The 19489-nt window shown below is 37.6% G+C and overlaps 2 protein-coding genes across 3 annotated transcripts; one reads left to right on the top strand and one right to left on the bottom strand.

Annotated features, from left to right (window-relative positions):
- Positions 1-27: 27 nt before the first annotated feature.
- LOC131436247 (zinc finger protein OZF-like) lies at positions 28-1969 on the bottom strand. 2 transcript variants are annotated; one of them, XM_058604871.1, is made up of 6 exons: positions 1806-1969; positions 1277-1739; positions 1054-1217; positions 907-986; positions 561-842; positions 28-506 (listed from the first exon to the last, which is right to left on the bottom strand). In XM_058604871.1, exons 1-6 carry the CDS (start codon positions 1811-1813, stop codon positions 358-360), a joined length of 1146 nt encoding a protein of 381 aa, XP_058460854.1. In that variant the 5' UTR covers positions 1814-1969; the 3' UTR covers positions 28-357. The 2 variants fall into 2 exon arrangements, with proteins under 2 accessions (XP_058460854.1, XP_058460855.1); XM_058604872.1 differs by having other exon boundaries at positions 907-974; positions 1806-1968.
- A 7391-nt stretch (positions 1970-9360) lies between these two features.
- LOC131438250 (uncharacterized) lies at positions 9361-10299 on the top strand. Its single transcript, XM_058608123.1, has 2 exons — positions 9361-9536; positions 9594-10299. Exons 1-2 carry the CDS (start codon positions 9531-9533, stop codon positions 10128-10130), a joined length of 543 nt encoding a protein of 180 aa, XP_058464106.1. The 5' UTR covers positions 9361-9530; the 3' UTR covers positions 10131-10299.
- The last annotated feature ends 9190 nt before the right edge of the window (positions 10300-19489 follow it).

The raw sequence follows: 19489 nt of genomic DNA, 5'->3' as shown, positions 1-19489 counted from the left end.
CTTACTTCAATCAGTAATTCATTCGTATTTGTTTACTAATATTTTTTATTGAATCCAGATTACCAATGTTCTACTAGCTCTTGTTCATCATTTAGTTTACGTCTTACACAGGTAATGAAAACATGTTTTAGTTCCACTATCACAAAAATAATTAAAAACCTGCTTTGTATGCCGAGCACACTGTAGTAATAGTAATAATAATAGGTTGTCAGTTTAAATGTAATACAAAACATGCTACATAAAATAGTTTTCACTTCTGCTCAACTTAACATCAGTGTGTAAAGTAACGACGGTAAATTGCAACCAAACCCGATCTCAGGATTCGTTCAGCACCGCAATACTGGCCACTGTTGACTTCTAATTTTTATTGCAAAAATTTTTCTTATGGATTTTCAAATGGTTCGCTTGGGCGAAGCACTTGCCGCAAGTTTGACAGCGAAATGGCAACTCGACCGTGTGAGACGAATAGTGCTCGGTCAACTCGTTGAGATCCGTGTAACTTTTCCCTGTGGATAGCGAAAATGTAACTCAATGACTCTACAGGTGTGCTGCTGACTTACCACAAATGCTACAATCCAACGGATTATCCTTCTTGTGAACCTTCATGTGGTTCTTGATATGGCTCTGCTGGATGAATGACTTATTGCAGATGTTGCATCGGTAAGGGCGTTCGTTGCTATGGATTCGGATGTGATAAATCAGGTTGATCTTTTGGATAAAGCTGATGCCACAGATCAGACACTCGTGTGGTCGCTCTCCGGTATGAATTTTTGTGTGGTTTGACAGAGCAGAGCTTTGTACGAACGCTTTGCCGCACGTTGCGCACTTAAATGCACGTTCACCTGCAAAACAAGACAACCGTGAAAGCAGTTAGCTTCTAAAGATAAATAAACCATAGTACTCTACCAGAATGGATACGCTTGTGATTGCTGAGTGTAGATTGATGGGCGAAAACCTTACCGCAAACATCACACCTGAAAGTAAATCTTGAAACTTTTAGTACCATTCAGCTCATATTCGCGGAAGTGCGTAGAAAATGTGTCAATCCAATACCTGTGCGATAGTTCCGGGCTGTGGATCCGGACATGATAGTTGAGTTTATACTTGTCTTTGAAGTACTTGCCACACATATCGCAACGATATTCACTAATAACGTTATAATCGTGGTATTTGCGTTCTTTTTTCCCAGGTGGCTTTATCGTCCTTATGAATTGATCCTACCAAAATCATATCTTATTCTAACAAAGTTCAAAAACTAAATAGGTTAAAAACAAACCTCCGGAATTTTGGTGACTGTCCGGACGTAGTTCTCATTGTATTCTTCTTTTATTTTGACTATGAATCCTTCCGGCAACGGTGGCAAGACAATTGTTTTGGCGGCCTTTGTCTTCTTTTTCTTTTTTCCCGTATTCGTTGCCGGAGTAGTGGATGATTCCTGTTCCTGTAGTTGCAGTGGTTCACCCGCCGAAGACAACAGTGAAGGAACATTGAGCTGTTGAGTAATGTGCTGAACGACGACATTGGCCCCTAATGGGGGAGTATTTTTCTCGTACGGATCGAATTCTTTTTTAAGGTTAACTACCATCCCTTGTGGATGGAAGGGATTTTGAATGAGCTGTTGTGTTTGTCCTGGCTGTTGCTGCGAATGTGACTGCTGAAATCCAGGTGGAAGCAATTGTGCTGGAAGATGTTGCTGGAGGTAGATTCCCTCCCGCTTCACTTGTTCGTGTGGTATAAAGCTAAAGAGAAACAACAGTATGTGGTTTAATTCTCTGAGAAATTGCTTTTTGTCGCAAGCAACTCACAAATTCATAGTTTGTTTACATAGGAGTTATAAGAACACAAGCAAATTCACTTCATTTGCGGCAATTTTTAAACTTTTTTTCTTTTGCGAGATTTTAGCAAAACAACGCCAGACTTTGAGGTAAAGATAAAGGAATGACCGATGAAGAAAAACGCAAAGGAAGGCGAAAATCGTACAATGACAGTGACACTCCCTTCAGAATTCTTTCTGAGGTATTAGGGACTACAGACTCTTACAGTAACAGACTACAGACTCTCATAGTAAGTCTATGAGAGTTTGTAGTGACAGACCAGCGAATACTTCTTAGGAAGCCAAACGAACCGTCAAATTCCTATGCTACTGCATGGAATTTGACGGTTCGTTTGGCTCTTTAAGAAGTATTCGCTAGTCTGTTACTATGAGAGTCTGTATTCCCACTTGTACGCGGCGTGCAGATTCCCCCCCCCCCCCAGACGGCTGGCTACGTCTGCCAGCCATGTTTGCTGGCAACAATGCAACAACCGTTTCCGGCAGAGAAATTCGCCTTGCGGTTATTAACGGTTCTGTTCCTGTCGGATTCTTGCCATATAAGATTGGCAGAACCGTTTTGAATCGGTTCTACTTTTTTCGCGTCTTGGTTTTATTTATTCAATAAAAAGTATATATGAAAAGCAATAAGTTATTGTCCTTCATATATACTAATTATGGAAAATGTTATCGCTGATAACATTGCTTTCTCACTAATAACATACCCATATTTCAATCTCATTTAGCTCGTCTCAAGATTCGTTTTTTGTATGTACATGCGGGATTGACGTGTGTCGAATAAAAAAAAAAGAAAAACGAAGGAAGAGACACATCGTTGAAAACTGGTTCAAAGTAAGATATTGCACTTTGGAAAAAAGAGAAAAAGTATTCTGTATGTAGCAGAAACTTTACTTACTGTCTTATGTTGAACTACTGGACTGCATAACATTTCAACATAAACTGTTATGCATTGACGAGTTGAAGACGAAACATTAATTATATAAACAATTCGAATGCTTCGATTTTGATAAAAAAAAGGTTTTCATAGTTGATTTAGCAATAACTACATGTTTTATAACAGCTATAAATAATTCCTCTGTTGAGAAGTAATGTAATAGTACACTCAGGCAAAATGAGTAGTGAAAATCATAAGGTAAATCTTATTATGCATCAAAAATCACCAAAATCACCATTTCAAAAGAAAATTATTAGAAATGTACCTCTATTATAATTTTTATGACTCTGCAATATACATCTCATCTATCACTATTAAAGTTTTCATACGAACAACTTATAAATTAGACAATATATAAGAGAAGTTTTGTTCGTCATACATATTTCGCACAATGTACCCAAAAAATTCGTATGAATTTCATTAGGCTTTTTATTGGAATTCCAGTTTTTGTGATTTCATAAGGCGGTCTTATGATCCGCATACGATATTTTTGTGGCTAAAAACCATAGGATATCCTTATGATATTTTTTGTCTGAGTGTATTTGAAACTTCTATAAAACCTTTTCAACGGACTAACAACCTAACAAGCATTTGGTCCAACAATTGTTTTTCCAATTGCATTGCAACTAACTAAAAATAAACGAACTAGTGCTGGAATAAAATGTAACTTTCTAGCTTTGTGTATGTATGTGTTTATGAGATGAGAGTTTTTTATTGTTTTGAAGTACATTTATGACACATTTGCTGTGGGCTATATGATTTAACACATTTGAGGTTAAGAGTGATTTGCATGAAGGAAAATTTCATGGCCACCATTTTGATGTTCTACCGCAGCATTATTAACATCAACAAATTTGAAAATCTTGGTTAATTTTTCAAAATGGCGTATAAGCAAAAGACAGTTTCTCTTGAATCACTCTCTCTTTCGATTATTGTGATGTGATTAAAAAGATTTTCTTTGTAACTTTTCTATTCTGTTTGAAAGTCGAAAGTTTCGGGTATCATTTCATGCAAAGAGTTGAGTGATAAACGTGGAAACCGCTTGGTAATTAATAGAAGAGAAAGTAAACAAAGAGAAACTGTCACTTGCTTATACGTCCTTTTGAAAAATTAACCGAGATTTTCAAATTTGTTGACGTTAATAATGCTGCGGTAGAACATCAAAATGGCGGCCATGAAATTTTCCTTAATGCAAATCACTCAACCTCAAATGTGTTAAATCCTATAACCCACAGCAAATGTGTCATAAATGTACTTCAAAACAATAAAATTTGCTCTCAGTGAAACTCTCATCTCATAAACACACACATACACAAAGCTAGAAAGTTACATTTTATTCCAGCACTAGTTCGTTTGTTTTTAGTTAGTTGCAATGTTAGCAAAATTCAGGAACGGAATCCAGATCAAGAGCTCAGTTCATGCCTTTGTTTTAGCCGTCACATTTTGTTTATCATTACGGTTCATTACCGTTGCTTAAAAATATGCACGACAGTTGAAAACATTTTCATTTTTCTCAGCCACAGTGCGTACCGAAAAATCTGGTCTCTTCTGAAATATGTGCTTCACTTTCACGCCCTTTTTTTTTTTATTCAATAATGTAATATAATTTTGGGCACACTGCTTAAACTCTAAGATGCCAAGGGTATTTTCTAATCTTAACACGTTGACTGCCACGACCATTCGTTTCCGAACGGAATATACGAGTAATCTCGTAGGTTGGCAGTCAACGTGTTAATTAACAACTAACTTAAAACTAGAATAGTATCATTAGACTATATCATCTCGGCCTCTCGAAAATCCAGCTCTCAGCTGGCGATCGGCAGTGGTCGATGAAGTGAATTTTGCATGAGTCTTCCAGATGGCGTTGGTAAATATCTATGCTGGCCGCATCCTTCGGTCCGTCTTTCACGTCCTTCTGGTGGTTCCTGAGATCCGTTTTTGGTCCACTCCCCCCCTTCCTGCGGCTGTTGTCAAACGTATATCGACGGATTTAAGACCGTTATGGATAGTGCACGCAGGAAAACCAAATTTATTTTGAAAGTTTTCTTCCGACAGACCCGGATTTTCATTGCGACCGCACACAATTACTATTCGCACTTGCTTTTCTTTTGACGATCTAAAAGCTTGAAATCGGCGAAAGGTTAATAATAGTGCGCTGTAAATATTAGTGCGCATCTCATTGTGAGCTCCTGTTAATATTTACCACTATTTACGAGCAATAAACATTGAGATTTTGCCCTATTAACTTCATTCGGCTACATTTAACTCTCCTTTTTTTATCAATACGACAGACGTAAATATGAAATCTGTCATTAGAAAATAAGCTTCATATTTATTTCTAATGGAATCACGTTTAGCAAAACAGTTTTTCGTCTGAAACGAAGTTATCATCGAGTATTCCGAGTATTGCGGAAAATTTGAGTATTCGAGTGCTCATTGTGCGCATAATTGTGAACCACTATTACTTCAGCCTTGCGCACTATTAGGTACAAAACACGACCATTATGTGGCGTTCATGTTCGTCAGAAACATAATAATTGTAATCATTTATTCAAGGATATTGTGAAGAACAATTTTAAGTTTCCGTAGGATGTGTTCACGACCTTGAAAAACGTAATATTTTATTTGTAATACTTCAAAAAGCTTGGGTGCGCATTAATCGCCATCTTTCCATTATCACCAAAAAATAATGTTACACATTGAATAGACATACGTTCATTAGGCTGCGATGTATGTATTTTTAATGGAAAATAGAACCAAGACGCGAATTCTGGCAGAATTCCGGCAAAAATGACTGGTAGACTGCCAACTGACCACCATCACATTTTCACTTGACACCTGGGTGAAATCTGTTCCACTGACAATGTGAACAAGTATCTTGTTTTGTTGTTTCTTGCAATAGTATTTACTGTATCAAACCAGAATTTCTTTTGTCAGTAAACAATTTCTTTTGTTTTAGTAAAATAAATGCTTGCCATGAATCCAAATTTGATTATTTTCAGAATTCTTTTTTCAGCGTGAACAAGGAATATTATTTAATCGTTACCCATCATTTTCGTGAAGAAGAAGCCAGAATTATTGTTCAATAGAGACTGGCTACAATACCATTCATTCCGTATCCACCGTATTCGCCTCCGAGTGACTTCCGGCTGTTCCCAAAAATCAAAGGGGGGCTATCGATGGTTATGAATCAACATTATTACTTCATTGAAAAATTTCATCAAACTCGAATACCCCTTAACTTTGACATTACTCATCAGGCTGCGGGTAATAGGAAGAAATAGTTATTACGTCAGTTTTAATCACTTTTTTTTTTCTAAAATTAGATTCTCAAACACTTGGAAATTTTCCAAAGGATTGCTATCAAGTTTGGTACAATATTTATCGATATGGCGAAATTTCCGAATGGGTTGATTTCCTTCTCGTTCCCCTTTGGAAGATTTGACGTAGAATCTTGGAAGCTTTACCAAATGATTTTTATTTATTATTACTATAAGCGTGACTAGAAAACTTTGCGATTGGGTCGTTTCATATTATGGAACGGTCCTAGAAAAAGCTGTTAAATCAAATAATTTTACTTTTAAAAAGGAGTCAATGTTGCAATCACTGTCACAGCCAAATGCAATGTGTTAACTCTTAGAAAAAATATGCCGCATCTTCTTCGTTGATGCTTAATTAACTGTGAAGTTTAAGGTATGACTTATCTAATCATGCTTTGAATTGTGAATTTAAGTGAATTGCGACACTTTTTTTATGGGCACCTACAAAGACGTAATTTTATACGATTTTTGCCTTTCTCATATAGAAAGGCTATGCAATCGCTGTGAAAACCGACTTTACAACCGTCATATACCATTCTACTCTTTGCGTCGAGATCACAAAATGTTTGTGTGTATGTGTGTGAATGTATGTGTATGTGTCAAAAATGTCACTTAATTTTCTCAGAGATGGCTAAGCTGATTTTTACAAACTTAGATTCAAATGGAAGGTCATATGGTTCCATCCAATTTTACTGAATTTTATTTTGATCCGACTTCTGGTTTCGGAATAACAAGAAAATTTGTGCAAATTCAGGAAAAAAATGCGCACTCAATTTTCTCGGAAATTTCTTAACCAATTTTCTCAAACTAAGAAGCAAATGAAAGGTCTTAAAATTCTTCCGATTTCGGTATGAACATTTTCAATTACAAGATTATTTTTTCACAAGCAAAGGTGAAACGAGGTGCACATTTTTATAAAACTTTCTGCTAAATTCAACTAGTTGGCAGATCAGTGAATATATGAAACTACTTTGGGACTACAAGTCCTCGGATTCCGATGATTTGATCGATTTCCACACAAATAGGCTCAAATAAAAGTTCCTATAGTCTCATAGGTTGCTGTTTAATTTCATCCGGGTTCGACTTAAGGTTCCAGATCTACATGAAGACTGTCCTAGAAAGTATGGACGCAACCAAAAACCGCTGCCATTTCGCAATGGTTCAGAATCCGTAAATTTTTATGGCTGCGTCCTGTTGTTTACACTCTTCTCTAACCACTTGTGCTGTTGTTTATTCGTTTTCATTAGTTTGTCTCGAAATGCGTGGACTATCAGCAGAACAACGTCGAAAAACTGTGTACAAATGGTGCACAGAACGCAGACTGTCACTAAGAAAGATAGCAAAAATGGAAGGAGTAAATGAAAAAGCCGTGCGAAATGCAATCAGGAAGTTCGGTGAGAATAACACCTTTGAGGATAAACCGAAAACGGGTCGAATAAAAGGTCCTGCTAACCCTCAGTTGAATAAACGTATACTGAAGGCGTTCGAGCAAAAGAAGGAGGTTTCAGTTCGTGATGTGGCCAAAAAAGTGGGCACTTCGAAGTCAAATGTTCTTCGTGCTAAAAAACGTTTGAATCTTATAGGTTTATAAGAAGCAGAAAGAACCAAAACGTAGTCCGAAACAAGAAGCATCGATCAGGCCGAGGGTTCGAAAGCTGTACAATACGATTCTTGCTGGAAATTTGAACTGCATAGTCATGGACGACGAAACCAACGTGAAACTCGATTACAAATCCTTGCCGGGACCACAATATTATACGGTGCGAGAAGGACCAGTCCGAGACATCGATTGAAGTCGAAAAATTTGGTAAGAAAGCTATGGTCTGGTAAGCAATTTGTTGCTGCGGAAAGATTTCGAATCCCTTCATCACCACTGCTTCAATGAACAGCGAAATATACTTCAAGGAATGTTTACAAAAACGACTTCTACCTATGATTCGAAGCCACAAGGATCCTGTTGACTTCTGGCTAGATCTTGCTTCTTGCCACTACTCGAAATCAACGGTGAAATGGTATACTACCAAAAATGTCACTTTCGTCCCAAAAGACATGAATCCACCAAATTGCCCACAACTTCGACCAATTGAGGAATGTTGGGCATTAACGAAGGCACATCTTAGGAAACATGTCTCGGCAGCTGAAACCATTCAACAGTTCGAAAAAGATTGGAAAAAAGTGTCAAAACTTGTCGCCAAGAAGTCTGTACGGAATTTAATGAGGAACGTTCGCAAGAAAGTGCGCCAGCTAGTCTACAATGGCTAAGTAGCAAATGTTGAGAATAACATTCTGTTGTTGTAGTCTAATATTATCAGTATATCGAATAAAATTTGAATATCTAACACTGGTGAATTATTTACAGCGAAATCAAAGTGCGTCTATACTTTCTGGGACAGTCTTTTCACTTAAATTGGTTTATCGATGTCAGCTGTTCCATCCTCGTTGGCTGATTTTTTCAGTAAAATCAACATTTCATCACAGCGGTACCTCAAGGTATTGCTTTCAACAAATGTTTATATTTGCTAATATATCAGTAGAATGAGAATGTTCGGTAGTTCGGCTATTCTAAGCTCGTCAAAAGATGAAAAAAATACCGAAGGAGTTTAGTTCGTAGGGTAAAGTGTGTTTAATCATTTAGTGCGACGATGCAAAGTAAAGAAAAACTCTTACTAACTTGGCATAACTGTTTACAAATTGAAAAAGTTATGTTAGTTCATATCCAAAGGAAGTTTCTTATTTTATTGAAGATTGCAAAAAAATTCTTGACAGAATCTTCTATTGATATTTTTGGAAATATAAGTAATATGAGAAAGGCATCGTTACATTACTAGGTGGATTGAAAAAGGTTTTTCTAAGTGTGTATCCTGATGCCAAAATTATAAAAATTGTCATGATAAATAGGAATGAACCGTCGGCTAACGAAAAATGAAATAACGATCACTTCCTAAATGAATGGAATATTCAAAATACTCTGAAGATTATCTGTAAAAACAAAGTTGGGGACACCCACCCGGATTTTAGTTTCTCGGTACGAAGCTTTATGAGAACAAGAAAATACAAATGTTATTCCATGAATCATTTGTAAACGTAAACTGTGCGACATAAGTCTAAGGCTGACCTAGGATACTTTATTGAAAAATAACACTAGTAAACAAGGAAGTCGATAAATCACAAATGTGACCTTGGATAGTTGGTAGAAAATGAAAATAACTTGAAACTCCGATAGCTTGGAATTGATGACGCTGTATGTCACGTAAATAGATGTTGAATTTCCCAGTGTTCGACTAGGTTGGCCTTTTCAAGCGGAAAAAATAAAAATTCAGTAACAAGGTGTTGAATTGTTCATGAACTATGCACCTATAAAACGTAGCATCTTTCAAACGAAGAAGCATCAGTTGTTCGCAGCCGTTGGAGCGTTTAGTAGCTAACCAATCTAGTCGTATCAACAATGAAGGTAACACATCTGATTTTCGGTTCGAAGCCTCTCTAAATTGTTTTTGTTTTTGGTCAGTTTTTCATTCTGCTATCTGTCGCGATTGCTTTTGCCTCTGGGGCTCCAGTAGAAGAATCGGACAAAAAGGAAAAACGAGGACTCATCGAGATCGGGCACAACTTTGGTTATGAAGAGCCGATCCAGTATGACAGCCACCACGACGGTTGGACCGATCATCATGTGACCAAGCACGTGACCGTCCAGAAGAACGTCCCAGTCCCATATCCAGTTGAAGTTGAGAAGCATGTTCCGGTTGCTGTTAAAGTACCAGTTCCGGTGCACGTTGAAAGACAGGTACCTGTTTTAGTAGAGAAAAATGTTCCAGTTTATGTCGAAAAGAAGGTTCATGTAGCTGTCGATCGTCCTGTGCCTTATCCCGTCAAGGTAAACGTGCCGGTCTATCATAAACAAGTCGTCGAAGTTTCGAAGCCTTACCCTGTGCACGTGGAGAAACCATATCCAGTTTATGTAAAACAACCAGTGTATGTGGAACAGCCTGCTCAGGTGTATGTCAAGGACCATTCTTACTACCACAAAAAACCTTATTGGGGTTGAAGAAGGATGTCTTTTGTCAAGATATACAATTTGATGCCTTTGGTCGGTGGGCAAACTTAACAAATCTGTGAAAATTTAGTATGAAACGTAGCTTTTTATAATATTTTTGCTTTGACAGCTTAAAATTTATTAAAAATAAATATCATGTAATAATTTTGCTGGTATCTAAAACCCCGATTAATTGCTATTGAATGATTGTTATAGAAAAGAAATACACTATAAGACGCGATACTTACGTCATCCTTGCTTCAGTCATACAGAAACCTCCAAAAAAATATGACAACTGCAGAAAAAATTGACATAGATAAGACATACTTTGATATCTTTACTCTCATCATCTAGTTGGCTAGCGGATATGCCGTGTAGATGGATAAAGGACACCAATGAAATAAATGTGTTTATGGTTTTCATTTGGAACCTAGACACGTGCGAGTACGTTCACGCACGTCCGCATCCTCGAATGTGGTCTATCTCGTAGCTGAAATGGCTTGAATATCAGAATAAAAAACTACACCCAATCGAGTCAGTTTCTACGTTTTCCTTGTTGTTTGTTAGGTATACGATTGGTGAAAACCATCAATAAAAGTGGGTCATCCGGCCGGGACATCTCCAATGTGCTTCGGTTTGATAGACTACGAAGATGGTACAAAAATATGAACAATTTATCATTCTCCACGCTAGCTTTTGTATTCTACTCACATTTTCACTCGCGGGCTCCACTCGTCCGCGTCTCTTATCTGCTTGGTTTTTATATGGTGATTCGTTAACAATTAATATTAATAACATATATAATTTTTGCATTTATTAATGTTATTAATATTTATAATAATAATAATAATAATAATAATTATCATAATAATAATAATAATAATAATAATAATAATAATAATAATAATAATAATAATAATAATAATAATAATAATAATAATAATAATAATAATAATAATAATAATAATAATAATAATAATAATAATAATAATAATAATAACAATAATAATAATAATAATAATTTTTACTTTTTTATTTATGACTTCTGGTCAGCCAGTAATTTTTTACTTTTTTCGGTTTTTTAACGATATCAAACTAACTGGAGATTATAAGAGAAGAAAGAATATGAAATCATAGAGCCATAGTACTCAAGGAAGAGCAAGGATGTGAAGAATAAAGTGCGGAAAAGTGAGACGTGACAAGGGTCATTAAAGTAAGCAGAAGGCTTCTCGTATCTAAACTTTTACCTTCTACCAGAGGAGTCGAACTTAGGCATCTTAGCGATACGAGTTATCCGAGTCTCTGATATGTCAGAAAGTAAAGGCAAAGGCCGGTTCGGACAGTAAATGGCAAATGACCTTTGCCTTTACTTTCTGACATATCAGAGACTCGGATAACTCGTATCGCTAAGATGCCTAAGTTCGACTCCTCTGGTAGAAGGTAAAAGTTTAGATACGAGAAGCATTCTGCTTACTTAAATGACCCTTGTCACGTCTCACTTTTCCGCACTTTATTCTTCACATCCTTGCTCTTCCTTGAGTACTATGGCTCTATGATTTCATATTCTTTCTCCTCTTATAATCTCCAGTTAGTTTGATATCGTTAAAAACCGAAAAAAGTAAATAATAATAATAATAATAATTATTATTATTATTAATATTAGGTACAATACACAATCTCAGGAAAAACGGTGGTTGATGAAAAATGCGAAATGTGTTTTTTTAATTAAAATTTTGATCTGCTTATCGGGTTTACTTATTGCGATTTCCTATAATTAAACGAAAAACTAAGTTTAAGAAGAATCTTAAATTATGAACTGAGTCTAGAATATTCTAGAAAATAGAACATAGTATAACTGAAGATGAGTTATCAAATGAATTAGGAAAACACGGGCTTCGTTCAGGTATTTCATTGTTTTGTTGAAGTTTACTGCATAAGATCCAATAATTATTACTTCTAGTTTTATGGGGGTCAATAACGATCGAAGGGCAATTCCAGAAAATAACAGCAGAAATGGTAACAAAACAGGACTCGACTGTCACCCATTTTGGAATAATTTTGCATACATCTTCAGTATGGCATACACCGAAACCTCCATTTAAGAACTAAACGGGTGTTGTAAAATCGAGGTAGTTCGTAAAAAATTTTATGTAGTTTGGAATTAGTTTCCTAAACAAAAATACATTATTTGGGATTTGACTCGAAAAAAAAAATTATGTTTTCTAGAATCTACTTCGTAAAAAAAGTGAATAGGCGCCGGAAAACAATGTTTGCGGTTGGGAGATGGGTTTGTCGATGCCTTTCAGCCCACCTGGGTTCGATTCCCAAGCTTTTCTGATCCGAAAAGGCGAATGACCTTAAGATTCAAACATATATAATCGAAATAAAAAAAATGGTCATTCCGAAATCCAATATGGCGACATCCGGTTTATTGATATGCCTTATAATAATCCTTATGATATGGGTATTTTCGGAATGGATTGGAAAAGCAGACGCCGCAAAACATTGTTTGGGTCGCTCCGAAATCCGAGATGGCGACTTCTGGTTTATTTATATTCCTTAAAAACCCTCACAATATTTATATTATCGAAGCGAATTTGATGTGTAGGTTTGGGTATGTCATTGAATGTTTAATGTACACCCTTAAATGGAAAACAAAGATGTGTTCCACATAAAATAATAATGCACAAAATACGAAAAATTTTCACTTATTTCCTGGATGAATAAACGTTTAATTCAGTAAATTTCCTCGGAGCGCACAACAGATACAGCAAAACAGAAATAGGACTCTCCATCTAACACTTACCGGACGACAGTCCGCAATGGGCAGAAAGAAAAACAGCTCGTCATTTTTCATCAGTTTTGTTTTAATGAAAGAATATTTATTCCCGCAAGCACCTTTTGTCGGTGGAGATTTTTCCAGCCGCCAAATCCTGGTGTCATCAAGTATTGCGGTGGGCGTGAAGAAGCTTCTGTCATTCCGCACGGTTCTCCGACTGTGGTTCGAACCGAACCTGATGCTTTCGTTGATGTACACCAAATGCTGTTTTTACACGGAAAATACGATTGAGAATCACTATAAAAAGCCGTTTTATTTAGAAAAACAAAATATTGTAACATCAACTGCTTCTTTAACATAAGTAACTCTGCGTTTTTAGTGAGTACGAATGCTTCGTACTCGGGTTATCCGAAATATTCACGGGTCTGTTATGCACAAATTTGTTTGCGACAAATGTGGATTTCATGAGCTCAAACATTAAAAAAAAAGGTAGTGTAGCAAAAATGTCTCGTGCTAAATAAAAGAATTGAGTGTATTTGTGAAATGAGAGAAGGGATGGCAAAAAGTGTGCTTCTTATGTTCAATGACGCTGCTAATGAGAGTAAATGGGTCCTTCTATCAGCTTCCGCCATAAGCCGAGGGCACGTGTGTTGTCTGGTCGGTAGGTTTAGTTGCTACAGCCTTTGGTTCTTAAGGACTATTCACACATTTCAGTTCCGTGACGGTTCAGTGAAAGTGCCTTCAGTGCGCCGTCAGTGTTCTTTTTTATCGGTACCCTTCCATTCCGTTTCCGTGCTGTTTCCGTTCCGGCACAGCCAATGCAATGACATACCGACTTCAGTGAAAATGAAAAATATCGGTGACGACGAATTTGAGTTTGCCGGTAGGACGCGACACTGACGGCGAGCTGCACTGAAACGGCACTGTGCCGGATAGGTGTGAATGCGGGTATAGAAAACGAATGAAATAATATCAGTATCCGTGCACGGTGTCGTGCCGGCACTGAACCGGACCGGATATGTGTGAATAGTCCTTTAAGCTGCAGCGAGTCAGCGATTGTTTGCGGACACCATAGAAGAAGGATTACAGAGGCTAAATTGGTATCCCTTGAGATTTTTTGCTAGCTGAAATATTCAGCATTCGGGTTGGTTCGGGCGAGGGAGGTTTGCACTGTAACGGTACACCCCCAAATAACAGACGCAGGTGTCGAAAGAAAGAACAACAATAGCACTGCTGGTGGTGGGTAGAATTAAACAGTATTTTGAGTGATTTACCGGCCGGTCTGTTTTGAAGCTTTCGAATCATTTAGGATCTGGTTTCATGGAAACGGAAGTGTTGAAACCTTTTTAGTAAATTTTAGTCCGTTATCCAGTGAAGTTTTAAAGATGACATTTAATTGGATGCTCGATGGGAATGCAAAAAAACATTATCGCATACATAAATATTTTAATCGAGAGAAGGGAAACAGAAAAAATCAAACTTGTTTGAAATCTTTTTAGTAAATTTCAGTCCGTTGTCCAATAAAGTTTTAAAGATGACATTTAATTGGATGATCAATGGGAACGCAGAAAAGCATCAACACATGTATAAATACTTTAATCGAGAGAAGGGAAACAGAAAAAATAATCAAACTTTTCCATAAAAGCAAATAAATCTTCTGGGTTATCCACTGGAGTTGCTCTTCTAGACATAGAAAAAGCATTCGATAGTGTTTGGCACAAAGGTTTAATAGCAAAAATGTCTGATTTCCAGTTTCCTATTTATTTGATCAAAATGATTCAAAATTATTTAACTGATCGTACTCTTCAGGTTAGCTATCAGAATTGTAAATCTGAATTGCTACCCGTACGAGCCGGTGTTCCGCAGGGTTCGAGCGTAGCTCCAATCTTGTATAATATTTTCACTTCTGATCTTCCAAATCTACCCGTTGGTTGTCAGAAATCGCTATTCTGTGACGACACAAGTCTGTTAGCCACAGGTAGAAATCTAAAAGTGATCTGCAGTCGCAAAGAAGTTTAAATATTTTCAGTGATTATCTGTCAAAATGGAAAATTAAACCAAATGCAGCAAAAACGCAATTAATTATCTTTCCTCATAAGCCAAGAGCTTTTTTTCTTAAACCAAACAATAATCACATTCTCAAATTGAATGGCTTGGAATTGACATGGTCTGATCAAGCTAAATACTTAGGTTTAACGTATGACAAAAAACTCACTTTCAAGGATCACATTGAAGAAATCCAGGCAAAGTGCAATAAATATATTAAATGTTTATATCCTCTTATAAACAGAAATTCTAAGCTCTGTCTAAAAAACAAATTGTTAATTTATAAACAAATTTTCAGACCAGCCATGCTTTATGCAGTACCAATTTGGTCAAGTTGTTGTTCCACCAGCAAGAAAACGCTTCAAAGGATTCAGAATAAAATTCTGAAAATGATTTTGAAGCGTCCTCCCTGGTTTAGTACAAATGAGTTACACAGACTCACAAAAATAGAACCATTAGATGTAATGTCACATAATATTATAAGCAAATTCCGACAAAAATCGATGCAATCTTCAATTGAATCGATTCGCTCTCTGTATTAGTTAGTAAGTTAGTATATAAGTTCCTTTTCCCCATTACACAATACAAGTAGGTTTAGAATTTTCCCTACACAAAAATCTCAGAATTGCGGAAGCAAATAATGTCCTCATGGTAATAACCAAATCATATATATAATAGGACTGAAAAGTCACCACTTGTGGCTGAACACCCAATTTAAATCTTAATTATTTAATTTTAACTCATATTCCAATAAATAGTTATTTAAAAAAAATCAAACTTTTCCTTAGCTTTCAAATAAGCGATCCTATAAAACAACCTTTAAAATTAATTTAATGAAAAAAGTTAAAAAAAATCAAACTTGGGCCTAATTTTTTCCTTTTTATTGTTGAAAAAGAAGCCTTAGGGTTTAACTTAATCTTCAAATCTCAAAGTTTAGGGGTTTAATTCAATCTTCAAATCTCAAAGTTTCAGAGTGGAAAGATTAACACTTTCGGAGCAGTGAATTTTTCAATCACGACTCGCACGCGCAGAGCGTACTTGTCAAACTTGTCGACACATGTCGCGTCACTGATCGAATCCTAACTTTGACAGTTTATTGTTAGCAACGTTTCAGTTAAGATCGCGGTGTAAAAATGAATTCAAAAATCATTTGAGATTCGATCAGTGGCGCGACATGTGTCGACAAGTTAAGCCTGTATTCGAGCGAGTTGCGCTGCGGCACGTGATTGAAAAATTCACTGCTCCACTCTGAAACTTTGCCAAGATTGAGTTAAACCCCTAAGGTTTCTTTTTTTAATTAAAACTAGGCCCAAGTTTGAATTTTTGTTTTTGTTTATTAATTTTTACTTTTTTCATTAAATTACCTTTAAAGGTTGTTTTATGGAATAACTTAATTGAAAGCTAAGAAAAAGACGCACATTTCATGTCTTGTACGAATTTTTGTATCTTTGTTAGATTTTACAGTATAGGCTGTTGAAAAAAGGCTCTCTCCATCATCTACTCATTCATTCACTCATCCATTCATTAATTCACTCATTCATACACTCATTAAATCAATCGTTACTTCCCTAACTCATACACTTCTTTTATTTATTCATTCATTAATTATTTCATTTATTCATTCGTCATTTCATGCAGCCATTCATTTATACTTTTATTAACTTATCAATTCGAGTCTTTGTTCAAATGTTGCAATATAAAAAGCAGAGGAGGTTTTTTGTGCCCTTTTGAGCAAGTGCTGGTGCCACTCTAGTGTTGAAATAAATAGATTACTATTAGAATTCAAGACGTCGACTTTCGAACAGTATATAACATCCCGAGTGAAACTATTATTTTCCGCACTATTTTTCGCGCAAGAGAAATGGTCATTTTCGCCCCGGTTTCCCTTACATCAAAACCTCCATTTGCATAAATTTTGTTTTACGTTACCTCCATTTACGTAATTCTTTTTACGAAGTAAATTATGTATACATTTCTACGAACCGACTAGATATACTTTTGGAACGGGTTTGATAAGTGAATGTCGGAAAGCGATGTTTAATTAATGTCTTTTCAAAATTTAAGATGGCGACTTTCAATTATAGAGGTTTCAAACTTAAGGTCATTCGCCTCTTCGTGCCAGAAAAACTTTCAGACCCTATGTGCGGGGGTTGGGAATCGAACCCAGGTGGGCTACGTGAAAGGCATCGACTAACCCAACACGCTATTCCCGTTCCAAGTCCGGTATTACGTTATTCGTTTCACAATATGGGTATTTTTGAAACGGATTTGATAACTAGATGTCGATTTTTGAAGTGTGTATGTTTAACCTATACCAAGCCCTACTGTTTTCATTCAGTAAAAACCATTCAAGCGAAGAGATTGTGTTTCGATTATACTGGCTCGTGAGTTAATGGCTGCTACTCTAAGTTGCAGGTAGTTAAACTGCTAGTGCTAATCGCAAAGGCAATATTCGGGGCGTTTCCCGACTGGAAAGCTACCAACGAAGGCCATCCCGATCATACGCACAGAGGTGTAGAGACACAGAGGTGCGAACGCATAGAAGTGTCGAGTCACAGAGGTGCCATCGCATAAAGGTGCGAAGACGAAGGAGTGCGAAGGCACAGAGGTGCTAAGGCTATCCAGAGCTGATCTACCAGTTACCACAATTTGTACGCTGCGTAGGATCGAAAGAGACGATGCATATCACGGGGTGCTACACTGCAAGCATCACAAGTGATCGCCACCAAGAGCAATAGCACTGTACCTGGGGTCAGGTACAGGCAGCACACCAAGTTCAGTGGTGACCACAACGACGGCAGAGCAACGGAAATAGAAGAAAACGGTACCAAAAGACTGATCATTGGAAACCGTTGGATGAGCTTCACGTCGTTCTTTACGACAGAGGAAAAGAGACAACAGCAACAAGGTGCATTGCCGTTTCAACCTTCCGAGCGAACGGACGTGATTTGGATTTACTGCGAAAGCATTGAAAACCAGTTGTGTGTGTGTGTGATAAAGTGGTCGGACGATCGAAACGATATTGTGTGATAGACAATAGTGGTTTTTCCTCTGAGAGGTTTTTTTCGCATTATATAATAGAACAGTGCCTTATTGTGAGCGGTGGATCGAAACGGTACCGTTAGCCGCTTATTGTTTCGGCGATCAAGGCCAAGTGTGCGGATTATAAACAAGCGGCCATTGTGTGAGGATTATAAATAAGTGTGCTTTTTCCTCTCGGAGGTTTTTTGCACATCATCAAAGCGGCGATACGCCGACCGACGAAGACCAGCTTGGTGTCCCCCGTTGGATCTTAAGTTAAGTACCGTTACTTCGATTATTCGTTTTTGACCATTATATTTCCCCCCGAATTACTTGTTTCTGCGCGGAAGTAGTTCCGCGACATGTCTAATTTAAGTCCTGGCCCCCCCGCTCCCGATGTTCAAATGGAGACTTCCCTTGTCTGTAAAATGTCCCGCATAAAGAGCTATCCTGATGGGCTCGCACTACCGGCCGGGCCTTACGCGGTCTATTTCCGGACCAAATCAAGAGAAAAAAATTTAAATATTTTAAAAATATCGCGAGACCTGTTTTCGCGATATAATACTATAAAAAGTATTGATAGAATACGGCCAGACAAGCTCAGGGTCCTGTTTACCAGCTCTAAACAGGCTAATGAGCTTGTTCAAAAGGATCCCTTTACGCAGGAGTACCGCGTCTACGTGCCCGCTCGCGAAGTAGAAATCGACGGTGTGGTCACCGATGCGAGTTTGACTTGCGAGGATATTCTTAAGTACGGGGCGGGTTGTTTTAAAGACCCCTCACTTAAGAATGTCAAGATACTGGATTGCAAGCGATTGCATTCAGTATCGATCGCAGGGGATGGAACAAAGTCTTATCCCCAATCAGACTCTTATCGTGTGACCTTCGCCGGCACTGCTTTGCCCAACTACATCCTCTTGGACCGGGTTCGTTTGCCTGTTCGCCTATTCGTACCCCGAGTAATGAACTGTACTAATTGCAAACAACTGGGGCATACAGCTACCCATTGCAGCAATAAGCCACGTTGTGCTAACTGTGGGGAAGCTCATGCGGACGGCTCTTGCGGTAAGGATGCTGAAAAGTGTCTCTACTGTAAGGAGGGTCCACATGACCTCTCTGATTGTCCCGCTTACAAACTGCGAGGTGATCGAATGAAGCGTTCCCTAAAGGAGCACTCCAAGCGTTCCTTCGCAGAGATGCTTAAAAGTGCCACCCCTCCTAAACAGACAACGAATCCATATGCCTGCTTGTCGACTGACGAGAGCGATTCTGACGACCCTTTGGAAGGTCCATCTTCAGCGGTCCCTCATAGCTGTAGGAAAAGAATGAATAAATCTTCCCATAAGCTACCTAGCAAGGGTTCGAAGGTGTCTTCAGAAGGGCTTCGAAAAGTTACAGCTAACGGGAATCGGGAAAAATCACCGAAGCAAAAAGCTCCTGGTCTCGGAAAACTCAATTCCGAGATGGAATTCCCACCACTTCCAGGGACTACAAAATCCCCAAGCGTCCCTAAAAATCCACCAGA

Source organism: Malaya genurostris, chromosome 3 (genome assembly GCF_030247185.1).
Source record: "Malaya genurostris strain Urasoe2022 chromosome 3, Malgen_1.1, whole genome shotgun sequence".
NCBI classification, from domain to species: domain Eukaryota; kingdom Metazoa; phylum Arthropoda; class Insecta; order Diptera; family Culicidae; genus Malaya; species Malaya genurostris.
The sequence above is the reverse complement of the archived record's forward strand: the minus strand, read 5'-3'. Positions and strand labels throughout refer to the sequence as shown.

What these genes read in the sequence shown, in the direction of transcription:
- LOC131436247 (XM_058604871.1), bottom strand. An exon ending in CAGTCACCAAAATTCCGGAG is followed by an intron (nt 1,218 to 1,276) that starts GTTTGTTTTTAA and finishes TGATTTTGGTAG; the next exon opens with GATCAATTCATAAGGACGAT. An exon ending in GTTGGATTGTAGCATTTGTG is followed by an intron (nt 507 to 560) that starts GTAAGTCAGCAG and finishes CGCTATCCACAG; the next exon opens with GGAAAAGTTACACGGATCTC.